The sequence below is a fragment of the Ahaetulla prasina genome, chromosome 5 (assembly GCF_028640845.1).
Source record: "Ahaetulla prasina isolate Xishuangbanna chromosome 5, ASM2864084v1, whole genome shotgun sequence".
Taxonomy (NCBI): Eukaryota; Metazoa; Chordata; class Lepidosauria; order Squamata; family Colubridae; genus Ahaetulla; species Ahaetulla prasina.
The window spans coordinates 28,205,825-28,217,902 of record NC_080543.1 but is presented as its reverse complement, the minus strand read 5'-3'; the positions used below and the strand labels follow the sequence as shown (position 1 = coordinate 28,217,902).

At 34.2% G+C, this 12,078-nt stretch overlaps 1 protein-coding gene across 4 annotated transcripts in view; it reads right to left on the bottom strand.

The window, feature by feature from the left end:
* Nucleotides 1-3,818: 3,818 nt before the first annotated feature.
* The window catches only part of PAN3 (poly(A) specific ribonuclease subunit PAN3), a 74,477-nt gene continuing 66,217 nt past the window's right edge, over nt 3,819-12,078 (bottom strand). For all 4 annotated transcript variants that reach the window (XM_058186377.1, XM_058186376.1, XM_058186378.1 and 1 more), the window contains 5 exons: nt 9,246-9,385; nt 8,555-8,684; nt 7,272-7,336; nt 6,107-6,245; nt 3,819-4,711 (listed from right to left, as the gene is read on the bottom strand). In XM_058186377.1, the coding sequence (XP_058042360.1) occupies nt 4,571-4,711; nt 6,107-6,245; nt 7,272-7,336; nt 8,555-8,684; nt 9,246-9,385 (615 nt within the window). In that variant the 3' untranslated portion in view covers nt 3,819-4,570. The remainder of the gene's footprint in view (nt 4,712-6,106; nt 6,246-7,271; nt 7,337-8,554; nt 8,685-9,245; nt 9,386-12,078) is intronic.

The following is a 12,078-nucleotide window of genomic DNA, read 5'->3' as shown; positions in this document are numbered from 1 at the left end:
TCTGGTTTGATGAATAAATATGTTAAATATCAAAAAAAGGAGAAAATACAATCTACCAGCTGCCTCCGTTCAACTTTAAAATACAGAATTGCATCAAAAATCCTTCCTTACCTACAAAATCTGAGATCATTTGTCAAATGCTTACAATGCATAAACAAATATAGGAAACGAACCTAAAATATTTATCGTTTAACTTGAAAGTACACTGCTACATTATTACATTCACATTAGGGAGGAATTGACTCTTAAGTCAGAATTTTCAATTTTTTAAGGCTAATTTTTGAAGGACCTATGAAGAACCTTTTTTTGTTTTTTTTAAACTTGCAACTCTATCACGAGGCAAAACTCTAGTGATATAAAACTGGCTGGATCTGGTTAATAGCAACAATAATTTGCTATTAGTCTCTCCTGAAACTTAAGTTTTAGCAGAACCGTAGAGTTCTGGACAGTTTGAAAAGACAGTTTGAAAAACCTTGCTCTATGTCTTGTTTTCCCTCCCTGAGCATAAAAAGAATCTACTTCAGAATATTTGAGCATCCACTGTTCTATTATTTAATTTATATTCCAACTATATTTTGCACAACTCAAAGAAGTAAGTGTACATCATCTTTTCTCCACAACCATCTTTTCTTCACAACCACCACCTTGGAAGCCTCGCTAAGAATTAAGGCTTTTGTACATAACAAAGAACTAGAATTCAGAGTCTCCAACTCAAACCCTAATTTAGAGGTCTTCAAACTTGGCAGTGTTAAGACTTGTGGACCTCAACTCCCAGCTGGCTGGAGAATTCTGGGAGCTGAAGTCTACAAGTCTTAACGCTGCCAAGTTTGAAGACCTATGCCCTAACTAGACAGGGAACTGCAAATTCCCTGTCTAGTTTGTTATGTCCAAGTCTAGTTCTTTGTTATGTTCAAGTCTACAGCAAGAACTGCCAATCTCTCCTAATTTCACTTTAATACAACCTTTTATCTTTCCCCATACTTAGTGGATTTAAATAGGGAAATTACAAATGCGTTCTGGGTCATTATGTGATAGATCAGTGTATATTTTTTAAAAATAGCTTATTAATTTTTTCTGCCTTTTTATGTAAGGGGAGTTTACATATAAGGGATAAAGGGCACCAAGCAAACTTCCTGCAGCTTTTATTTTAATCAGTTAAATAAATTTTCTAAAGCAAGGTCTGCATTAAAGAATAAAAAATCCGGATAAATTCATACAATGGAACAATATTGACATTTTTGTATAATTACCGTAGCGCGAAGCTTACGAGTTTTTATACTTTACATAAAAATTACAGGGACTGTGCCTTCACCATCTTTATTTTTTGCAAATAACACTTCAAGTAATAGAAAATTTCATAAAACTCAATTATAATGTTTTGAATAACTATCAACATTTTTGTTAAAGGTGACAAGAGAATTTGAACTATAGGAAATTAAAATATTTTTTCAGAGAGCTTTGATTACTCTGAAGTTTGCACTCAGTTGATATAAGCAGTATATTCTACTACTTGAACATGGGCAAACATTTCACGTTTTTATTTTCTAATGAACTTCTGCACTTTATTTTCCAATGAACTTCTGTACTTCAAATAGGCAATGTGTCTTTTCAAAGACTGTGATGTGTAGTCAATCTCCACAGTGGTGTATGTAATATTGAAAGAAAATAATCATGAATATAAGAAGTAGAACACAATACCCATATCTTTGCTTGCTCAAAGAAGCCATATTATTTCTGGAATTCTTTATTAAAAATACTGCTGTACATGTGAAAAGAATGAAAAACAGGATTAAAAGGTAACACATAGTGGGATCATGACATCAGAATGTAACATACTGGTGCTTTTTAGGGGAAGATGCTCACATCTAGAATTTTACTGGGATAAGGGCAAAATGAAAAACAAAATGAAATCACATTATAGACCCCCCAAATATTTACAGTGTAGCAGAAAACAAAAATCCAAACAAGCAAGCTAAAACAGAACAATTTAAATTTAAACTAGTATTACATGATTTCAAAGGTTGTCCATTCTGTGCTTTATACTATAAAAACAGGAAGGTCAGAATTGCTTCCTTGTGTGGAAAAAGTAGGCATTGCTTTTCAAAAATTTTCTTAATTCAGCTTTAGAGATGACATAAATGACTCTTCCTCTGAATGGAACATGCTGGACAGCCTTCTCACTGGAATTGTACTGGAGTGGTAGAATTCTCCCCCCAAAAAACACCAAGTAGAAAATTCAAAAACATGGACCACATAAAAACAAAACAAAACAAAATTCCATGTTGTTCTATGCATCACCCAACAGCAATTATTTCTAGGTAACAGTTACATATGGAAATTTATTGGCTCTCTGCACTTTTCATTTTGTAAAATTTACTTTAAAACAAGTCCTGAGATTACTGGGGCCAAGGAATGGATACCGTGTGCTGACAAAGATTTGCAAAATGCAACTTGTCTTGATGAGGTGGGCCTTGCTTACTTACGCAGCGAGGAGGAGCCTGAAGCCCTGCTTTACCCCTGCCTTTGCATTTCCTGAATTATTGGTCCACAAAATAATCTGTCAAAAACTTTTTCCAATTGCTGCAACTGAAGAGATGATCCCCTTTCATTTAAAAAAAAAAAAAGACCAAAACAAAACACAATAGTGGGAAAAAGAAGCCTCAGCCCGCTTATAAATAAAGCATTCAATATTTCTCCTAGAATACAATTACTACTTCTTTTTGTACAAAAGAATTACAATATGATTTTCAAAAACATATAAAAAGACAGCTGCTCTTCATCAAATACATGAGCTAATGATAAAAGACTGGTTTCCCATATTCGTATCTTAAAGTCCCTGTTCCTTATGATATTAAAAAATAATGTTATGGCAACTGTTATCTTCCAAATAATAAACGTTACGGTTTCATTTTCTGCCAGATTAAAATAATTGGCTTTTATTTACTTCAGCTCATTGATTGATACTATTAATTTCCAGGCTCCATTGTGTTTAAGTAAAGGTGTTAAAGGTGGGCTTTCCTTTTCCAAAGTCTTCGTTATGAAGAGCACTGTTTTCTTGTGGATAAATCTAAAGTAAGAGTGTCATCATTAAAGCTTATAAAACTGGAGAGAACTATTAAAAATTTATCTGAAATTACAAATATCGAGAATAAAATGGATGCCAGTAACATCAGTTGGAAGTGCTTTGAGTCAGTTCTGACACCTTTTAGAGAAAGTTTCCACATTTTCTTCATGGTAAGCACCCAGTGCTATCAAATATTCAGTGCTGGGTAAAGGAGGCCGATATACAGTCTTCACTACCGCTTTGAGAAAGGAAAAAAAAAATAGTCCTATATATTTGGCAGTCATCCGTATCAAAGTGTAGATGTTCTACTATCAATTCCCTTGAATACCAGGCTTGCAGACAACAGTGGATCCAGTTTTGGAAAGTTAATTAAAGGGGAAAATCCAGACTTGAAGACCGAATATTCATGTGTTGAGTATTATCAAAGGTAATAATATTACTTTGGGCTAAGCAGTGACTGCAAAGGCACAGCAGACCGTCATTCCTCCAGAATCAGACTATAACACTTCAAAAGCTTTCGATGCCAGACAACTGCTGTGTGTACTTAATCTTCTGAACAGTGTCTCTGTCTCTGTATCCAGTGTAAAGTACCATAATAAAGCTGTGGTTCAAAGAACAGAACTTTATACAAAAGAAGGGTACTATAGGTAACTTAAAGGAATACATTCCTGAACTCTCAGGACTGCAACAATTATTTTTTTAAAAAGTCTATTAAAAATTGCATAAATGTAAATGTATCTGATTAGCAGGAAAATATAGAAACAGGTATTTTATTTAAAAGGCGCTGGTTGTGTTTAGAACAAATTGGGCTTACCCCAGAAAGTACAGTACACAACTCAAAATGGTGCTGTTTCGCTTTGACAAAGCTTCAGCCAAATAAAAGGGATTTTGTATATGATGTTTCTGAGATATTTTACTTGATTTTTTTGTCTTTAAATACTCATCTTCTCGTTTGATTAATTAATCAAACAGTGGATGGCATCTTATACAGTTTTACAGAGGTTACAAGCTACACTGTAATTTACAGAACACAATTTCTATGAAATTATTTACCTGGTCCTTTATAGTATTTGGAGTGCAAATAATATCAAAACCAATAGATTGCAGTATATTCAGTGGCAAAAAAAAAAAAAATATCCCAGAAATGTCTTTGCAAAGAGATTCCCTTAGTAAGATCCAATGTGGCAAAATATCAGGGATCAGAAAGTCTTTAAAAATTAAAATTAGTGCATATACAAGTGGAAAAAAAATAAAAGCAGGAGCATCATGCTCTTGATGTGCTCCTTTAAAATAAATTCTTCACAGATAAAGCCTCCAATGGCAGCCAGAGCTCCAGGGTAAGCAAAAACATTCTTCCCTTCAAGTAACAGTGTACCTGACCAAAGTTGCACCATCTCATGGTGTTTTGTTTCCCAAAATATGAAATGAGATGATGACAATCTGTTGTAGTGCAATTTGCGCTTGGTTCTGTTCCTCAGCAATGTCCTGCATGCTTGTCTGCAAACACTACAACTGGCCGTTTGTGGCTGCAATCAGTTCCTGAAAAGTATTTTCAAAGCAGCGTTTTAGGTCGCTGTATGCCACCACAAGGACACTCTTCTCATCTCTGGAAATGAGGCTTATTTTTTCTGGCACACCAGCATCTAACTGAAATCAAATTGGAGACAATGTCAGGACTATTTGTTAGTAGAGCTTAATAATCAGCAACAGTATTGGCAGGCAAGAAAACATTTTTTTTCTTCATTTATTATCCCAGCATTCTAGTATCTTTTGATTTAATGACAGCATTCAGTCTTTTTGGGATAGGAGCAGCGGTGAAATGCTACTGGTTCGCACCAGTTTGGGCAAACCGGTAGTGATAAAAACTATCAGTTCGGGCAAACTAGTTGTAAAAATAGGCTACCAGTTAGTCCGAACCGGTATTTCTAAAATCACAAGAAAGCATGAAATCCTGCTTTCTAGTGAACCTAAATCGTGTGTCACAGCTGTTACCCCCTGCTATTCTAGTTACCTTCCCAAGCCTTTTTCCGTGCGAAGCGTGCGTTTGGTGCGTAATGCACATGTGCATGTGTCACATGTGTTTGGTGCACACTGCGCATATGCATACACAGTGTGTGTTTGGCACACACCGCGCATACGCGGGCAGCAAACCAGTGGCAAACCGGAAAGGATTTCACCACTGGATAGGAGCATATTAGGATGGCAGTCTTGCCTTAGGAATCTTTGCCCAATGTTATTGTACATTTTTTATTATTTTCCCCCAAAATATTTCAGTTTTTTTCAATTGAATTGTACAGCTTACATATTATATTAAAAGTGGAAAAAAATTCTGAATTGATTTATCTTGGCCTGTTTTTTTTATATCTCAAAAACCTAGCATTTTAACAGGGGTGTCTGGACCTTTTATATCCACTGTGTATTTCTAAATTGTTGAATGAAGAACTAACATGTTCAATTTTGAAGAAACAATGATTCAGATGTTAAAAAGCATAACATATAAGAAGAAAAAAATTTTTTTTTAAATTTAAAAATTAAAATAATCCATCTAAATCCATCATCATATATAGGTAGTCTTTATTCCTCACAGTATAATTATCTTTTGTTTTCCGTCAGTATTGTACTACATTATTAAAAAAATGAATACAACTGTTGTCTGAAATCACAGTTTCATCTGTGCTTGTTTTAATTATCAGTTTAAATTAATTCTAAGTATGTAAAATGAAAATAAACCATAGTTCTTTTTTAAATTAAAATTGTTGTTCACAACCATGCTGTTGCTTACACGAATTAAGAAGAGTGTGTGATAGTGATTCTTTAGCGGTTTTCCTGAAGCAGGTCTGTCACATGCAGCACCCAACTGATGAAGCGTTCATACGACAATTTAAAGTGCCACCATTGAGTCAGGTGACTGCCAAAGGCAGTGACAAACATGCATTTTGAGAGAAACTTGCTTGTGTGCCAAAGGGAGGGGAAAAAAGCAAGCAAAAAAGACAATTCAATGGATTTGCAATGAATGAAAAAAATACTGAAGTTCTAGCTCACCTTGTTAAGACAAGAGATAATGTGACTGAGATCAATCCAAGGAGTACCCGCTTCTGTCACCTGATGGAAAAGATGATCCCTAAAAAGCTTCAGGAGATACCTGTCTCCAGTTTCCGACCATGTTGGATCCTTCTGGAACCTATCATAAAAAAGGGGTGTTTATATTTCTCATTAAAAGGACACATAGCTCAGTCTACATATATTTGTTTATGTAAGTTATGTTTAGTTTTAAGAAAAAGAAATCTTCAGAATTCGAGATAGTCAAAGCTCATTACGTCTATGGCATCATTTATAAATGTATTATTATGGGATTTATTGATGTCCTCAATTTGATCAGATTCCTAAAATGGGCTGATTTTAAATTAATTTTAAATTAGTCATGCTCTATATTTTTTCCCCTCAATGAAATAATCTGGATATTTTGAAAGATGTATCATATAGGCTCTTATATAATAATTCTGTAATTTCTAGCATTCAACATGAAATATTCCATTACACAATTTCACGTTTTGGTATCATTCATTACTATGATCAGACTTACAGTGTTCGGGAGAATGCACTCTCTATAAATATCAATTTTTGTTCCCAATCTCCAGAATTGGCACTGTACCACTGTATGCACTTGGAGGTTGTTTGCTGCTGTTGGGAGAAAAAACTGAAATACCTTCCCAAAAAGAAACTAACAGTTTGGAGTTTAAAACAGTTACAAGTCTCATGAAAATGGAGGAAATTGTTAAATTCTATGAAGTATTGCCTTGCACTAATTATTTTTAGCTTTCACCCAAACCTTCAAATCAAGGAATGATTGTCCTTCCAGACCATGAGTAATACTTGTGTAGGTGCATGCATATATATAAATGTATGTATATAAAAATCACATATCATAAAATTTTGGTGGGGATATTGATGAAAATAACCTAGTTAATCTTTTCAGAGCCTGATATACTTTAAAACTTCACCCTACATCAGGGGTGTCAAACTCGTGTCATCACATGACATATCACAACTTTCCCCTTCGCTAAACCAGGTGTGGGCGTGGCCAGCGTGTGATGTATCCGGCCCAAAGGCCACGAATTTGACAGCCCTGCCCTACATAATTATTTGAGCTCTCCAGTGGTGGCATTTGAAAAATAAAGTAATGATTAAAAAATTCTGAATTCCTTACTCTGGTCTTTCATTGATTGTTCCCAATTTTGCAAGAAGACGAAATAATCTTCCATTCTGAACTTCCTGTAAAACAAGATATAAGACACAAATTGGCTTGAGAAATAATAACAACAACAACAACAAATATCAAGAATATTTCAGATTAAAAGAAAACCCAATGTATAAATATTTCAGCCCAATGACAAAATGTCAGCAAAAAAAATATTAGGTATCTATTCAAATTTACCAAGAGCTAAGTCCTTCCTTCCCTGTGCTGTTAAACCATTTAGTTTGTAATTTGTAAGCCCTCCAATACTAATACTAGCTACAATGATAAAATGGCAGCATCGATTATAACTGAAATCACACATACCTATAGGAGATAGGATATGGTGAGGAACTTGATGCAGTAATTTCCTGAATCCTACAAAAAATATTCACTTAATGTCAAGTAAGTCAAAATAATATATAGGCAAGACTTTCAGAACCATGACACCTACATCCTATTGTCAAGATAATAGTTCCCTCACTGTCACATAACTTGAAGTGGCATGGCCACCATTCCAATGAAGGAACATGTGATCCCTTTGAGGCGATATTCCTAATGAGGAATAGGACTAGGGCTCATTAGAAAAAAATAATAAAAAGGATACAAGAACCCTAAGGGCTCTAAAACCATTTATTGAGTAACCTGACTTGAGTAATATGCAAAATATGAGTACTAAAGTTATAACTTTATCCCTAAGAAAAAGTTACAACCATTAGTGACTCTTTAGACCAGAAAAAAAGAGATAAATGACTGAACCAGTTAGCAGTATACCTGTGAATAGCAGGGAAAGCAAGGAAAAGAACATCTGACAAAATTAGCTATATATTGGGGAGTACTTTTTCACACAGTATTATACTAAAACTACTGAACTGTCATCCGAAAGGACAGTTACGGCCATATTGTGGATAGTTTTTGTATGACACAAATTCATCAAGGATAAAGCAATTCATAGCTACTTTGCTAAATTGGCTAAAAAAACCCAAAACAACCCAACTATTTATTCGTAACAATGTCTCTATATTATTCCTATTAGCTGGGACTACAAACTATTACATGTATTATTTCAAAACATAAAATAACAGCAGTTAGTTTCCTATCCATCTATGTGGCCACCGTACAAACAGGATGCTGTTATCAGACAGTCCACTGACCTAATCTGCGTACCTATGATATTCTGAAAATGCCTTGAAACAGCCAATGTAGGGGGCAAAATGACTGCAGTGTGACATGTAGGTTACAGTAAGGTATTTTACCTTTGCAAGATCCTCTTCTATAACATCGTTCCTCATTTGGGCAGCATCCAACTGAGTATAGAATCTTGCACCAATCATAGGCATTATATCATTTACACTTCGAAGCCTGTTTTGGTCAGTCAGCAAATATCTATCAAAAGAAATTCCTAAAAATTATTAAGGATTTTAAGGAAAATTCTTGACAATGAAAGTATTCTATAAATTATAAATACGGAGTCAAATACAACCTGTATATGTGGTGTGGGCAAATAAAAGATTTCAAGTGAACTCCTTTCACTGAAATTCAGTGAATAAACAGCTGGTTTTCCAAAAGCAAAAAGCCACCCAGTGAACTTCATGATAAAACTGAAATTTTAACCTAAATCTTGCATTAACAAGTGCAGCAGCAAATGTAAATGACCATAGACTGCCAAAATTTGGAGTTAAAGATAAGAGTATATTCATGTGCGTGTTTTAAAAATGCAGTACTGCTAATTTATGTTAATTAAAATTGGACTTTATTTTTCCTTATTGGTGGATGAATGAGTTTTGTTCTACAATTTCTCAAAGGGACTCTTCTGGGTGCCTATCATTAGGAAGAATTCTTTTCATAGTTATGCTTTTTTGATATCAAAATAACTATAATAGAGCAATTATATACACATATTTTCCACAAATAAGGTACTATTATTCTATAATCAAGTTTTCTTACAAAATAAGATTCTTCAAATCAGAGGAATAGTTGATTGTCACCAGTTCCATTGCTTTCTGCAAATTCTCTCTCTGAATTCCTGCCAAAGAATTGCAAGCCAAAGCCAGCACAACCTTCCCAAGAGAGATCAAATCTGCTTGCTACAACATAAACATAAACAAAAACACACACACATTCATTCACTGGGATCTGAAACACACTTCATGCTTTCTTAACACTTTAAGATAAGTATGCTATACAAATGATAATTTATAATGAACAAAATTGCATAATATACCACTGATTTTATCTTCTGGGTGATTTTAATAAATACTATTGGTATTTATTAAATAATGGATTCTGCTCTTTCACTTTCTTTAAGCCAATTTCCATCTCTGTGGAAAGATTTTGCTTCTTACCAGGTATTCTTCATTAACCTTTGGCAAGTATCGTTCATCAGTTAGAAACTTGTAATTCAAAGCACTTTCATTAACTGCAAACCACCTTTTTCCAAGGCTTTCTACATCCTTCAAAAACATCACAGATACACAAAATGTTGAATGAATATTTAGGATTATGATAACCCATTGATTGTTTATTACTTTTAGGTTGTTTGTACACTAACAGTAATGATCAAATATTAACACGAGTGTCAATTAACTATGTTGTATTCCTAATAATATTACCCTTTTAAATAAAGACAAACTCTCAAAAGTAACACAATGATTTATTCTTAATATAGTGGCAGGGTTTGCACATCATGATAAAAAGAGTTTGGTTTTGTTCTGATTTAATCTGATGTGTAAATTCAGCCATTTTAGCTTATAAACCACCATTTATGGATTAGTCTGTATCAGGCCAAAGGAACTATGATTGAGAAACTAACTAACCAATCACTCAATGTTGCTTCACACAATGAGATGAGCAGCATATAAATTTGATTGATAAACAAAAACATGAACTGTGACTTAGCATAATGTGTGACTAGAATCACACTGCAACTGTGCTGAACTATCTAGAATACTTGCTACGAAAGACGGAAGAATAATCACCAGAGTCCCAAATTTTCCAAATGCACTTGAATGTTCAAATAATTCTCTGGTCCAGTTTTCTAAGGATCCTACATGAAATTCAGTGCTTCTACTTATATCCTTTGCAGTTTGTGTGATATTATTTATTTTCATTAAATGAAAAATGATGTAATAATAATCACTGAACAATTCCTTATCGTGACCACATATTCCCTGATGCTTCATCAAAAAATAGTCTTTGTGCAATTTTAGTCTCAAATGCAGAAGGGTAGAAATACAACATGCTCCCATTCAATTAACGCTGTCAGCCATTTTGATGTTTATGTCTATAATGATGCAAAATATGCTCCAGTTTTCCTTCACACTGCTTGTTTCTTACCTCCACATATTTTTCTTTTTTGTTGCATTCTTTTATTTTCCCCCTCAATTATGTTTCTTCCTTTCAATACTTGTTTTTTCCTCTGATTCTATGATTCTATTTATGTCCATACTGTACAGCAGTCTTTATTCATGTGGCTGAAACAGACTATGAAAAATAGACTGCAAGAAATAATGCATGCTTTTCTTATGGCCTTTCTAATTCATCTGTCGCTCCATTCGTTTCTGAATTAAATGTGTAAGATAATACAGTATAATGGGGTTGCTCTGGACAAGCAAAAAACTTTCAAGGATCTATGTGCTATGTAATATTTAATTCTGATTAAATAAGCAACAACAATTTCAAAAGAAAAGTATTACTGAATATTACTGATAGTAGGAATAAGTATGTATTAGTTACTCAATAACTTGAGAATTAAGCTTCATTTTTAGCTTTGTCTTCTCTCATTAAAAAATGATCTGAAAATAAGATGATAATTCCACAAGCATTTATTATATATGATGATGAATTCAGAAACAGTATAAATGCCTTCAAATTGTTTAGCTGACATATTTGTAACTTGATCTGGTTCTGAAGACTAGCTGTTAAGTGGACAGTTAGAAATTTAAACACTAAGTTCAATAGGCACAAATGAAAATACAGACATTAGAAAAACCGTATTTCTTAAGTTGTACATATAGTATTTTTGGCCTGTAGGAAAACTGAAGCAATTAAATAGAAGCTAAGATATTGAGCATCATATAGTTCAAACTCCAATATCAAGGCAATATGGCCAAATGAACTCCAAATACAGGTAGTCCTCATTTAACAACAGTAATTGGGACCAAAATTTCTTTCACTAATGATGTGGTCATAAAGCATTTCACATGGCCATACTGCTTAGCAACAACAGTTCTGGCAGTTTCTGGTTATTGTCATTAAGTAAAGCCTGTGTAGTAGGTCATTAAGTGAGGATCTCAAATGACTGTGACTTCCAACTTCCTGCCAGCTTTCTTCGACAGGGAAAGTTAAAAAACATGATCACAAGGCTCCAGGGGCTCTGTGACAGCTAATACTTCAAGAACCGGATGTAAGTACCATTAATTCAGCACTATTGAAAAGTTTGAATGGCCACTGAACGGGTGATTGTTAACCAAATACCTCCTGTAATATGACTTCTCCATAAAAGATAAGTTTCAACTTAAATCCATTCTTAATTTTTAAAAAATCATTCTCAGATTTGCTCTCATTTTACCGTCTGACATAGCTTAATTAGGAAAAAGCATTACGTAGTGTGCAGCGAGGAGATCAACCCTGACTGCTCTTTAGAAGGCCAGATCCTGAAGATGAAACTGAAATACTTTGGCCACCTAATGAGAAAGAAGGACTCACTGGAGAAGAGCCTAATGCTGGGAAAGATTGAGGGCAAAAGAAGAAGGGGATGACAGAGAACGAGGTGGCTGGA